Genomic DNA, 14,595 nt, shown 5'->3' on the forward strand with positions numbered 1-14,595 from the left:
TAACGTTCCTGTGATGTTAATGTCACTTGACATAGCCTCTGCATTCTCTGTCGAGGAGATGTGTTTGAATCCTTATTTGAAGTCTGTGATGCATGCACCTTTACCACTTCTTTCTCAAGGAAGGCCATTGTGTTAGGGCTGCTCATCAACTTTGATTTTCTAGTGACATTTGTGTCTTCTCAGTGGCACAAGATATGCATGGGAGGAGATTCCTAGCCATGTCCAATGTTTGAATCATTATTTGGTAGTGAATGTTTCAAGTCATCTTTTGCATCGCTCCTGTTTCTCAGTGGACTCCCAGTTCTCAGCGTGAGCACGTTCACAGAGCACTGCAGACCAATGCAGAGATCATGGCCTGGTGATTCATGAGGCTAGAACTTGCTGCGAGTGGTTGGACATCCCCCGAGTTAAAAGTGAATGGCATTGAGGGCCAAGATAAATCTGGCCATATGGCCTCCTTTAAACTTTCCTCTTCCTGGAACCTGTCAACAATTAAAATGTCACAGGCATGTCTCCCATGTCTTGCTTCCTCCATGGCATCATCACATTGAACCTGCCTCCCTGCAGTCTCTTCAAGTTCTTGGGCCTCCAGATCTTCATCCTCTGATCAGTTCTCATCCTCCTCCATTTCACCCTCTGGCAAGAAATCATCTCTGTGCTTTGCCAGATTGTGAAGAGTGCAACACAATGTGATTTTGCATGAAATCCTATCGGGAGTGTAATCCAACTTCCAAGCATCTAAATCTCATCAGAAGCCCTGTGGTCTGCTCCATAATGGAGCGTGTGGAGCTGTGAGTTGTGCTGTACCTCTTCTCGGAACGGCTCTGAGAGCAACACACTGGTAACATCAGCCAACATTTCAGTGGGAACCCCTTTTCCCCAAGTAGCTATTCCGGCAACCGTTCAGGTCCCTCGTAAAAACTTAGGCACCTGGGAGTGACTCAGAATGCAAGAGTCATGGCAACTCCCAGAGTGACGAGCAAAAACATGCAGTACATGCTTCCGGTGACCATGCACCAGTTCTATATTAATGGAATGGTAACCTGTGAGATTTCTAAACATTAGAGGATGCTGTCTATGGCATCCTGCAAACCGGGGAAGCCTGAGATGGCTGGTGAATCTCCCAGCTTTGCCATCTTCATCCAGGGCAAACCTCACATACTGATGTGTCTTCCTGTAAGGAACATCTATAACCTCCTTGATGCAACTATGTGTTGTAGACTCAGGGATGCCACACAGCTACCCTGTTGACCCCTGGAATGATCCACAGGCATTGTCTCTCACTCATTTGTAAATAGGAGACTCTTCTGTTGTATACCTTAGGCCTGGTGAGTCACCTCTGTTGTCTGCCTCTCTCCTCCTGATCCTCCAGTTCATGGTCTGCATCCCGCCCCCCCCCCGCCCCACCCCGCTGACCATGTCCCATAAATGGGACTCCTGCTGGGGCTGTGCTCAGTGATGCCTCTCCCTCCTTCAGCTCCTCCATTGCATTAGGACCCTGACAAAGGCAGTATTGAGCCCTGGATCCACTTCTGCTTTTGCCTTCTCTCCGAAATGAAACATTGATGACGTTAATGATTAAAAGGGTCAAGAGAGTGAAACTCAGAATATGAAACCTATGGTAACTGTAAGGGTCAGTAGTTTTACCTGCCCTACTTGCATTGTGACTAATAAAGCCTTGTCCCTGAGACACAGACACACACACCGAGGTGACCAAGATACCGTACCAGATATGTAACATCTGGAGCCCTGTGTGGGATGATAAGGTGTAAATGAGATGTATGATCCAACCCAGTTTAGTGCTCCAATTTCTGATGCGGCATAGTAGTTGACCAATCAGGTGCTCATGGCAAATGAATGGATGGCCTTTGGCCTGTTAGGATTGTCAATTCCGGTGAACATGTGAATGACCTTCATTGATGGAATATGATGCAGCTGTGCCTCCTTCACTATTGCCTACACTCCAAATTTTTAATTCCTATATGCTCCTCTTGCGATACAGCGACTGTGATGTGTAGTCACTGAGTTCTGAATACTCCTGCCACAGCGCTGATGAAGGCATTGGCTTTCAGAGGCTTTCTTCCCAAGGAGGTTATCCTCCTTTCTCCCTGAGCAGATTCCTGTTCATTCCTCTGCCACCAATAATGTAATGGGCATCTTTTAGTCCAGCAGTGCACTCTTCCTACACTGCCTCAGATCCCTCCTGTTCAGATTCGCTGGTAGTTTTGATTTATAACTGCATCATAACTGTGCTACTGCAAGATGGTGATTCTTCACTATCACTTTGAAACAAACTTGATGCTCCATCTCTCACTGTCCATGTGTCAGTTATATAACTGAGGCCTCATGATGTGATGTTAGAACTCCCTCCTGTTGTTCTCTAGCCTCTCTCAATAATACTGGATCCCATTGTTGTGGTGGACATTACTACTCTCTCCCTTAAACCCATCACTTGAGTCATGCCTATGCCTCATACGGACTTCTACCCACCTCATCTAGAGGCTGTGTGCACGGTCACTTACTGAGGTGGATCCCATCATGTGCCCCTCCCACCCCCACCCCCCCCCCAGGAGAATTTCAGATCACCCAATGCTCCCCTCCCCCGCCCCCCACCACCTTATTATGTGTTTCCAATCTACTGCAGATGTCTCCAATTATCATCACCATTCCATCTGCAGCCCAGTACAGACACACCCAAACCGAAGGATAGCAATGGTGAGGTATCTCTGCAAGCCAAGTTGTGCATTTTCCCTCTGGAGCACACAGCCCTTGCACTTCCCTGCAGCTGGAGTACATTGTACGCCCACTGATTCATCATGCAGCATGCCCGCTGGACCCCAGGACTGTCTGTAAAATCTGACATCTGACGAGGACTGCCTCTGCTATCTGATCCTTTCCTCATCAACACAGGAGTGTATGTAGTCTGTGACAAGCCCCATACCATGGACTTGGAGTTTCACAGAATTCCCCATTGTCCTGATAACTGAGAACTATCGGGTCCCCTCCCAAGCACCCCCTCCTTCTGAATTTCCTTGCAACCCATCCCTCTTGTGCTACTTTAACAACTGCCCCCCCCCCCCCCCCCCCCCACATCCTATTGCAATCTGTCCAACTCAAACATTATCCCTTTCAAGCCCTTATTTGTCAGTGTTTCATGTACTTTTGTCAGGCTCCAGCTTCCCACCCCTCAGTTTACACTCTATCTTGCATTGTTCCTTGTTGCTCTGCTGCCGCCCATTCTGACCCCATCCTCCCTCATACCCCTTTCACAGCCTTCCTTTCCCATTGTCCCCTTATGTTCATCCTTTCCCCATCATATCCCTTGCACAGTTCCTTCTCCATTGTCCCCCTGGTATTCATCATTCCCACCCTTTCCCCACACTCTATCTTGGTTGAAATGCCTGTTTCCTTAAGTGGAGTTCTGCTGGAGTGCCAGTGCACAGTAATGTCCTTCTGGACAATGGTGGCATCCACCAAGAAAACACCGCTGCACTCCCCGCACCTGGTGACAATACTGGTCAGTGAATGAAAGTGGAGCCCTGTAACAGTATCATTACACAGTCATGTTCTTCTGGACAGCAGAGCCAAAGATCAGGCGGTGACCAGTCCTGGAGACCCAGGAGTGTGCCATTCAGCTCAACCAGACCAGCAGAGCGCTATGGCAGGTTGGCTATGTATACTGTACTCCCTCGAAGTCATGAGCGAACTGAGGTCCGACGTGTGAGCGCCATTCCTTTTCAAATGGGTTTCAGGCTGAAATAATTTCCCACTTGCGTGATGCTAATTTGGAAGGCATCACGCGATTCCAGTGGGCAGTTGTTTTAAGGAGCATTCATTAGATGGTAATGAATGTGTTCACACTGCTAGACAGCGGGATAACCGACCTGCCATTAGCCTGCCATCGGCAGAATCACAAATTACTTTTGCACTGGTGGGTCTCCAACTTTCTGCCACGGGTTTTGTAATGGCTGGGAGAGGAATGGATTCTCCTCTCCCACCCATTACAAAACCTGTGGTGGGCAGGATGGGAGAATTCCATCCATTAACTCTTTCTCTCAACAGATGCTGCCTGGTCAGCTGAGTACTTCCAGAATGTTCTGATTTTATTTCAGATTTCCAGCATCCACAGTATTTTGCTTTTGAATAATTTTCCTGTCACCAGCTGATACTCAGTACCATCACCAGCAAAGATCCGCAAAAGGTTCCCCTGGTCACGAATTGGGAAAGGAAGTCTCCGAAATCGATCCATGGATTTTTGAACCAAGTGTGTTTTTCTTTCCAACACGAATCTCGAACACTATTTCCATGCTTTTGTGTTGCACCAGATGCTGTGGATCTCACAGGTTTTAGTTACCACAATAGTCTTTTTCAACTAGACTTCAATTAGCAGATGGCGAAGTGATGAATGCCTAAAATCCATTCAAATTTATAAGTCTCTCTACCACATAAAAATAAAGATTACAACTTGTAATTATGTCAAGTGGAAAAGGCTAAAGAAATCAAGTCTAAAACAATTCCCATGTTCTAAGGAACCATTGTTGCTGCATTCAGAACTTTCTACATACATTAAACGTGCACAAAAATAATACTATGGTCAAAGATTTTTGAGAATTATGTCAAAGGTGGAAGTCATCAAACATTAATCCTGCTCAAAATAGGGAGAATGAGTAAGCCAGTTAAATGTAAATTGGTTCGTCTCGTAGCAATCGCTTTGAGGAACATAACTGAACACCAGAAAGATATGGGACAGTGAACATGAATTTGTAAAGAAAGGTTACACCTACTGATTTGGGTCTTTCAAAAAAATCTACATAATCTGCAGTAGATAGAGTCTTTAATTTGAAAAAGTAGTTGACACTTTGTACAGAATTGGAAAAAGGAAGAAAAATTTAAAAGTAGGTTTGCAGACTGAAAAAAAGGATTCTGGGTCTGTACATAGAACATAGAACATAGAACGATACAGCGCAGTACAGGCCCTTCGGCCCTCGATGTTGCACCGACATGGAAAAAAAAACTAAAGGCCATCTTAGTACATAGTACATAGTACATAGAGCACTAAGTGCAAAAGCAAAGAGATGGGATGATGAACCTTAAATGATGGGATGATGGGATGATGAACCTTAAAAAAAACATTAAAGGGGCAGCATGGTGGCGCAGTGGTTAGCATTGCTGCCTCACGGCGCCGAGGTCCCAGGTTCAATCCCGGCTCTGGGTCACTGTCCGTGTGGAGTTTGCACATTTTCCCCATGTTTGCGTTGGTTTCGCCCCCACAACTCAAAGATGTGCAGGGTAGGCGGATTGGCCATGCAAAATTGCCCCTTAAATAGGAAAAAATGAATTGGGTACTCTACATTTATTTAAAAAAACATTAAAAGCACTCTTGTTGAGAATTTTGAGTAAAATTTTACTTTAATCTCTTTAGAAATTAGTATTGCTGCAAAAGATTTTTAAAGTAATTATTATTGATGATTAAATTTAACTTCAATCTGAGAAACTTTACTCTGTAGTTATAAGTGTTTTAATTTAGAAAAATATTTAGCTTGAAATTTTACAGCCTGTCCCGCCGTGTGATCTTTGGACTTTTGAATGGCTCACTGCATTTTCTGGCCCCATAAAACTCTGCCCCTAGAATCATTGAAAAGGGGTAATTTGGAATCCTATGGATGACAGTTTATAGATAGACTTTAAGAACTATTAATACAGCGCAGAATATTAAGTGGAGAGATCTATGTTAGTTTTCAAAGTTTGGAAGTGCTTGGGAAAATAAAGGGCAAATAATTATTTTCACTTGGCAACAAGGTACATAAATTTTGATTTAGTATTAGAGTATTCCTTGTAAAATATTTTTGAATGCTAAATAAATTATCATAATTAGCAGTTGAGAGAAACCATCATGGCACTAAAGAGGGAACTAGAAAAACACTTGAAGATGAAAAATATAGTCAACATGTTTCCTTCCTCGAGGTTTTTTAAAACCAGAATCACAAAGATTCTTGTTCATGCTGCCACTCGTGCTTTATTTGAGATAATATTAGCACATTTAACTGGAGTTGCAGTTTACACTGCGGCTCTAAGTCTTTTCAGGGGTTTGTATATTACAATGCTAAAATAGCAACTACTTTCACCGTGATCATAAACAGAAAGGGGCGGAGGAATTATCTAAATAACAATTAAATTGATCTTTATCACATATATTTTTACAAGAAAAAATATATCTAAAGTTGTGTGATCTTCATGGCATTTTGGCTGTTTAATGTACAGAAAAATGCTGAAGGAAGCACCAAAAGCTGTTTTATATTCTGCAATTCAATTTGACTTACTTTCTTGCTGTGTAACTGGTTCATATGAAAGAATGCAGTCTTCTGGGCCTCCTAATAACAGAAAGAAACAAAAAATCTCAAATAAATATTCTTAATTCCAGTTCTTATTAAAATAAAGTTTACTCACTCATAAATGAGGGGTTTGTCATATGAGGAGAGATTGAACAGTTTAGGCCTATACTCTCTAGAGTTTAGAAGAATGAGGGGAGATCTAATTGAGGTATACACGATGCTAAAAGGAGCTGCTGCTTCCTCTTGTGGGGCATTCTAAAATGAGAGGTCATAATCTTAGAATAAAAAGTAGCAAATTTAAAACAGAATTGAGGAAAAACTACTTCTCCCAAAGGGTTGTGAATCTGTGGAACTCGCTACCCCAGTGTGCAGTGGATGCAGGGACAGTGAGTAAATTGAAGGAGTTAGGCAGATTTTTAATTGGTAATGGGTTGAAGGGTTATGGAGAATGGGTAGGACGGTGGCGTTGAGGCCAGGATGGGATCAGCCATGATCACATTTAGGGTGTTAGGCCCTGTAGGCTAAATTGCCTCCTCCCGCTCCTAGGTCATGTGTTCTGGGGAGAAAATGCTCTGACTGATTTCGCAATCCAGCTCTTGGCCTGTAACATTGCATTGTAGGTAGCAGATGAGAAACATATCAGCCATGATAGAATCGTAGAGCAGACTTGATGGGCCGAATGGCCTAATTCTACTCCTATATTTTATGAACTTACAGCCTTAAAAAATGTAACATTTTGTTGTGCGTATGAAGAACACCAAACCTTTAAAACTCAAGATCTTATGCAAACATTTTGTGCTTTTCAAAGGGATAATTTTTTCTAAAATTTATAATTTGACCTTCAGATAATTCATTACAGAATTGTAGGAAGAATTGTTGTTTTAATTATTTTCCATTACTAACTAGGAAAATGTCCTCCCGGATTTTTGAAAGGCTTAAAAGGAATGCAGACAGTACTTATTCTAAAGCATATAGCTGTTTTGACAAACTAGAAAACAAATGAATTGAATGATAAACAAAACAAGGAATGTAAATTAACTTTTGAATACCTTAAACGCACAATAATTTCAGCAAATATACGAAAAATTAAAATGTTGAATAAAGATTGTTTTAGATTAGGTCATAGATTTCTGAACAGCATAACATGGGTGTAATGTGCGTCAGTAGTTTTAGATCAAATTTTGTCATGCATTCCTTGATTGTACAGCAGAGAACAACATAATAAACAGAATGGATATTATGTAACATATTTTAGTACGTTATAACATATATCATAATAAAAGTAGAAATTGAGGCCATTAGCTTTCATTAAGTGTAGTAAGCAAAAAAGCAGGAAATAATATGATACTCAAAATAAAATAAACTTACTGTAGCTACTTTCACTATCGCTGGCATTAGAAGTAACATGTTCTGCAATAACAATATAGCAATTTAGGAAGAGTTTAAAAAAAAGTGCCACAAAGCAGTATCAGCATAAATAAATTTTAAGAAAGGGAATTGTCCACATGCTGCATAACAGAAATGTACAAAATTATAACATAAAGGAGGAGCTGGGTGAGCACAGGGCTAAGGAGCTGGCTTTGAAAGCAGACCAAGGCAGGCCAGCAGCACGGTTCAGTTCCCGTACCAGCCTCCCCGAACAGGTGCAGAAATGTAGTGACTAGGGGCTTTTCACAGTAACTTCATTGAAGCCTACTTGTGGCAATAAGCGATTTTCATTTCATTTCATTATGTTGAGAAATAGCATTTAAAGCAGCAGCTGTAATTGTTTGTTTGAGGGGCAGGGAGCAAAGTGCAGAGGGGTTCGGGAAGTGTGCTGATTCCTGGATAATATGCTTCCATACATGATGTTGTGTGTCCCAGCAGCACAAGTACAACATTATTCTTATAAAATAAACAATGGATGGCAGAAAAAGACATTCTAATAGGTGTTTAGACAGTGATTTTTGCACTGGTTTCGATTGATCATGCAGAAACAAAATAAACTAAAAAGGTCAGGACATTCATGTCAGTTCCCGACTAAAGCTTCAATTTTACATGCTGGGGCTCTCTTTGGGGATGTATGCAAATAATAATTCAAAAAATAATAATTACATAGTGGCATTTTATTGTGGCCATTCTTCAAAACTTACTCAGAGTCTTTGTTCCATAACCATCGTCGGCTAACCCGGGGATCTCCTGCCCAGTAGTCCCCAGACAGCAAGCAAAGACAGGAAGAATAACCGCAGAAGAGGAAGGAAGAAGTCAGTGGATTTGAATTGAATACTACCATGACAGACCATGCAGATAAGTCAATCAGGAGCCCACTTGTATCTTAACATAACACTATGGCATTATCATACTTGTTTTTCCAGAGGTTCTTTTTTGCCTGAATTAAAACATACCAAAATGGTGCAATTCAAAGACAGTATCCCTTTGGTTCCCAAAAGCAAACTGTATTTCATATTGAACTATCAACAAATAGATTGACAGTGTTTGCAGAGGTGGATAAAACTTAGTTTGAACACTTAGTGGATTGCAGTTAGATAAATAGATGAACATAGCATTCTCACAGCCAAAGGACACTCGCATAATACAGGGGTGTATCAGAAACATTCCAAAAAAATGTATCTGTTACATGAACACTGTAAACAATCTTGTATCTTGAAGAGCATGGCGTTTTGTTTAATTCTTGGCCAGATTTGTATTTATTTTGAAATACAATGCACTTAGGTTGAAAGAAAAGGGACACGGTCTCTACCTCTCCCGGGAGCAACCTCTTTTCAAACCTATTTATAAAAAGGTCTCCTTTTGAAAAACAATAATATGATGGGATCCAGATTGCTGTCACACATTGGTCACAGTAGTATAGCCTCACTCTGCCTCAGTGTGTACGTGTGTGTGTACATGTGGGTGTGAACACTGTGATCTATGCTGTCTCTTACGCCTACTTACGTTCTGGATCACTGGTTTCGTGCTCATTGTGGTCCTTGTTCTTGTAGAATGGGAATTTTCGTGAAAAGATGAGGTTCTTTTTACGCTTGTCATTGAATGACTGTGAAGGAGAAAAGGCATGGGGCAAACAGGGACAACTACAGTAATTGCCGTCATACTCATGCTGACAAACTCACAGGTTGTAAAAGTGGAAGTAACAGCAGTGACGTACTCACAAGATACATCATCCAAGTCAAACTTGGATCACTTTTTTAAGGGAATGAATCTTCTCGGAAATTTTAGTCCTTTCCTAAAAATAAAGTTTGAGAATTCTTTTCGGCCTACGCCAATTTATTTCCATTACAGGAGCCTTTAAAGGCCCTGACATGCAGAAAATGGTGGTAATCGCAATTTTAAAAAAAAACTCAGAAAGAGCTATAATCTCTGTTTAAAATAACATAAAGCACCTTAGAACATTAATTATGTCACACATTAACTGCAAATTTCCCTGAACTCTCGCAATTCAATGCAAAAATAGTGATCATGAATCACTGGGGATTAGGGAGACCTTTTTTATATGCATGCATACTACCAAGATCCAAACTTGCCAAAAAGCTGAATGTATTGGGAACCTGGATCCCTGGATCCATGCTGCCATTAATGTTCTGTCTTTTTATTTTAGTGGATAGAGAGATGTGGGTGGTATGCCTGGGATTCCCATATATACATAAATAGCTGCACTCATACATAAAATTATCCCTCAAGGTTCAGTTATGTTGGAGTAGATTTTTAATCTGACCCTCTGGTTTAAAATCGCAATATAGAAACTGCTCAATTTTCATTTCCAATAATTTCAATGGAATTGAAAATCAGGTGGCTTCAATAACAAGTGGTGATTGGCAATGATATAGTTTTCACTGTCTCTCCAACAAAGTGAGAGCAGTAAAATGGAAAGAATATAATGAATGTTCATGGCTTTAGCATTAAACATGTAACTAAGCAATGTGATTTAGCAAGTTCTTTACAATTCATTTTATCTAACTTACACTAAATAAACTCATTGCCCCAAAATACCAGAAATAGTGACATTTACCAATATTGCTATTTTAACTGAATTCATATTCTATCTTGAAAAGATTTTGCAGTTATGTGATCTCACTAATGGTAGCTCAAATTTTGATCACTGAAGATTACATGCAAGAAGCATAATCACACTTTAGGGATTTTGGATCTTGTGGTTAGAACAATGTTTAAGGGATTCCTGATATACAAACATGAGCCTAAAATGTATTTTTATCACTGCTATTTTCCTCCACTTTTACATCTGAACAGTAATTCAACATTTGTTCAGAAACAAAAGGTGGCTTAAAGAAAGGAACATTCTGAACAAAAGACATTGGGCTCGATTTAATAATCGCACATTTGTCACTTATGTCAGGGCAAATTCTGATGGGATGTACTGGTATCTGAAAAATCAAATATTATATTTTATATCAATACAGTATCGTTGCCATGTAGAAAAAAAAATAACATCCAACCCCAAAGATTGGGCACTTTCAGTCTTATATTGGAAAGTACTGCATGCGATACTGAGGGTGTTCCTCCTCATTGATCGTTTTGCATCCTTTGCTATATCCTTTTACTTTATTTTTTACAATATCACCAATTTTCAAATGTTCACATTCCTTTTAACTGATGTTAGGCAGGAGGGGGTGGGTGGGGATGAAGGAGATATGCAACTTTGTTTAAGAAAGGCTTTAGTGATATTAAGAAAGGCAGGTAGTTCTGGACTACATCAATCCTGGTGCAAAGGTATGCCAGCTACATTGGTTCATAATGCTTCTTCAGCCTGAATAGGTTGAATATGCCCTATTCAGCAGGTAAAAAGTGTTTTTGTTTGGTGAAGAAACTAAATCAAAATTGTAATTGTGATTATTTGAGCTACACAAATCATTTGTGCCAGTATATGTTGTGATTAACCCTCAGTAGCTGTACAACCACATATTAAATCGGGCCCCTATGAAGACATGTTTAAAATAAGTCAAAATGTGCCAGTTAACAATTTTATGAAACAATACATGAAGCATGCTATAGAGGGAAGGTGTTAAGACAGGAAAATTAAAGCTCAGCTGAAATAATAAAACTTAACAACTTCTTAAATTCATGCAAGTCATACATGACAAATACCATTTTAACATTAAATGATAGTTAAAAAACATGAAATGGAACAGAAATGGAAGTGTTTTCTCCATGTTATATGTAACTGGGTCTGTAGTAATGACTGATAATATCCACTTGCTTTTTGAAAGTCACATTCTGAAGAACATGTATTTCATCTCAGGGTAAAACAACAGCTCAACTTCAGTGAGCACAATTTTTCTGAACATAAATAAAATGAATAAATGTCTTTCCCAAATTTAAAAATGAGACTTTTATACTGTCTGTTAAATAATGCCGACCTTCATTGGCAATGAACATTCTAGCAAAAACATTTGATCGACAGTTATCTATCACCTTTTCACTTTTCTTCTTCCTGGTTCTTCATCCATCAATTTTCTCTTTTTTCCAGAAGACTCTTTGCTGATCACTAATTCAGCTTAAATACAAGGATCAAGCTTGGAAATTTTCTGGTCTAAATGGCCAGCTACTTGATGGATAACTTGAGTGAATTATCAGGGAACCTCACTTTTGTCACCATTTCAATGATGTGATCTCGGTGTTTGATTCCAATTGAAATAGCAGGGAAAAAGATTTGTTTAAATGTCTGGTGTTTCAATAACTTGAGATGCATGAATATAAACTGCAGATAGTCAGGTTAATTTTTTTTTTACAGAGTGAATGGCTTTCAGGTGTTCAAAGCAGTTGCCCTGATATTTATTGAAAATCATTTTCGAGGCACTTTGAAGCAATACCATTCCAGTCTAAATTCATGTCTTTGTATTTAGAGACGAAAAGTGAAAAGTGTTTTAATTTGATGTCAAAGTGGACATTTTATACCCATGTGACCTCTGACTTTACCCTGCATTTACAAAACTGAAAACCTTATAATTCAAGCTTAAAGTAAACAACACTAACAATTAGAGAGGCAGGAATTTGAACAATAACAAATCAAGAAACCAAATTATCAATATATCATCAGAAATCAGAATAAAGAATTGAGCAGGATAAGTTTCATTGTTCGAACATGCTGAATTAGTGAAGACAGAGCTTTTTCCTTTTGTGATTTGAGAATAAAAGAATGAACTTTGCAACTTTGAATATTTATATGTTTATAGTAGCCTGATAAAAATGTTACACTGCACCCCTAACACCCCAGCAAACCATATCACCCCAGCACTGAAATTGGGATACTTAAACTGATACAGTGGCTTCCATATGGCAATTGAGAAACAGTACTCTTGTACAGCTTCAATCTTTCAGATCCTCTCCTCCGGCCACTAACAGGCTTACTATTTCATATGCCTATAAGGCCTCAATTTTTGGCCTGTTGGTTCTTAAATGCTTAAGGAGCCTTGAATCAAAAGGTAGAGAAGGGAGGGCCAAGCGAGAGAGTTTAAAATTAAGGTTTTCTTAAAAATCAAGCATGTGAGTTGCTTTTCGGTAGGTTTGTGAAATTGGCCTTGAGTGCATCACTGTTCAGTGTATTGGCACTCAACAGAAAGTTAATGGGTGCGATTGAAGGGCTTTGTCGCACCTGCCTCAGTGACGTGACAGGTCGTTAAATCTCAGAGGATCTCACCCTCACTGGGCAAGATCCAGATTAACATATTTAAGTGAGCCATTAGGCTCATTTAAATATGTAGGAGCCTGATTCTTCTAAGGCCTGGGAATGAATGCCTGCGCCAGGGAGACCGTGCCATGGTACCGTTTAGCTCTGGTCCACACAAACGTCGATCAGGGATAACCTGGGGGAGTGGGGGGCGGGGGTCTTCCAAGCCATCGAAAGCCCAGGTGGTCAGGCTCTGGGCAGGGTGGTATGCTGGTAGTCCCACAGGCACATGGGCACCTTGGCACTGACACTTGGAGCACCCCGACAGCACCATTCTGGCAGTGGCACCTTGTCAGTGCAGGAAGTAAGGTAAATGTAGCCATGGCGGGGAGTTCCCAACTGAGGTCAGAAAGAAAAACAGAGACCCATTTGATGGCGGGGTCGTTCTCGGTGCTGCAGGCGCTAGACCCGGCTATACCTATCCAAAAGGGGCTCTGTTTTTGGGTGTTAAATCACACCTAACAAGTACTCGCAAAGAATATAGTATGACGTGCTTCCTTTATATGCCTCTTGATTCAAGAAACCATTATGCAATAAGTTTGCAAGTGGTCAAAATTTGATCAGTAAATTAAATTGACTGATATAATTGTACACAAATTTTACACTTCAGAAGGTAAAACATTTAATGCTGCTTTTGTCTCCAATGATTTTACAAAATTAATTCCTTAATATTCATGGTAATACTTCAGTGCCACATTTATAGGCACAAGGACTAAGTCTTTATAACTCAACTTCACTGCTTTTTAAATTTAATTTTACAAATATTTTCATTTTGCTATTTTACTGGGCAGAATTCTACCATCTGGAACTATGTCCTGTAGTGGAGACAGGGACAGGGAGCGTTTCCCATTGCTGAGGCCTACAGGAAACCATGCCATGTGTTCTGGCTCCACATTAATTAATTATGCATCTGTGGGTTTATCTGTGGTATTCCATGGCATAGTGGGCGTCTTGCTGTCATATGTGTTGCATATTGAAAAGGTGCCCAACATCACTGACCCAGGATTGAAGAAAGAAGATGGATCTCCAAGAAAACTCAAGGCTGGATGGTAGACCTCCTTGAAGACACTGAAGCTGGAAGATCTGCCTGATAGATGCTCCCCCGACCCACTGCTGTGTCCAGATTCGCTGGTGGCCTCTATCCAAAACTCTGGGGGCAGGCCCAGGCAATCTTCACCTAAGTCCTGTATGCCATGTTGTTCCAGGCATGTTCTGGATCAGCGTGTTTTCCTGCTGGCATTGCTGACAATCAGAAGTGGGGGGACAATTCCGGTCGGGTCTTCATCTGCATCCCATTAGTGAGATGCAAATCAGTTTCACCCCAGTCACTAGCGGTTTCCCAATCAGCCATGTTGGGCACCAGTGAAAGAACATGTGGGAAATCCCTATCAATGTAAAACTGACTTATTGACTCTCGCTGCATTTTCCCCCCCACCGGTGATTGAACCGGCTGGCAGGAGCATGGGAGAACTCCACCCATTACCCTACGAGGCACCAAATGCTGTAGAGAAGACTATCCATTTACTAAGCATAAAAAAAAGCAAAATACATCCAACTTGATTTAGTTTAAACTTGCTTGAA

General features: G+C 40.6%; 1 protein-coding gene across 7 annotated transcripts in view; it reads right to left on the reverse strand.

Annotated features, from left to right (window-relative positions):
- Nucleotides 1–14,595, reverse strand: part of dlg2 (discs, large homolog 2 (Drosophila)) — a 1,378,721-nt gene that overhangs the window by 88,188 nt on the left and 1,275,938 nt on the right. For 5 of the 7 annotated variants that reach the window (XM_038818410.1, XM_038818413.1, XM_038818415.1 and 2 more), the window contains 3 exons: nucleotides 9,267–9,366; nucleotides 7,701–7,742; nucleotides 6,321–6,371 (listed from right to left, as the gene is read on the reverse strand). In XM_038818410.1, coding sequence (XP_038674338.1) covers nucleotides 6,321–6,371; nucleotides 7,701–7,742; nucleotides 9,267–9,366 — 193 coding nt within the window. Of the gene's footprint in view, nucleotides 1–6,320; nucleotides 6,372–7,700; nucleotides 7,743–8,464; nucleotides 8,511–9,266; nucleotides 9,367–14,595 lie in introns of all 7 variants that reach the window. The other 2 variants (XM_038818411.1, XM_038818412.1) reach the window with 2 other exon arrangements.

The sequence above is a fragment of the Scyliorhinus canicula genome, chromosome 14 (assembly GCF_902713615.1).
Source record: "Scyliorhinus canicula chromosome 14, sScyCan1.1, whole genome shotgun sequence".
NCBI classification, from domain to species: domain Eukaryota; kingdom Metazoa; phylum Chordata; class Chondrichthyes; order Carcharhiniformes; family Scyliorhinidae; genus Scyliorhinus; species Scyliorhinus canicula.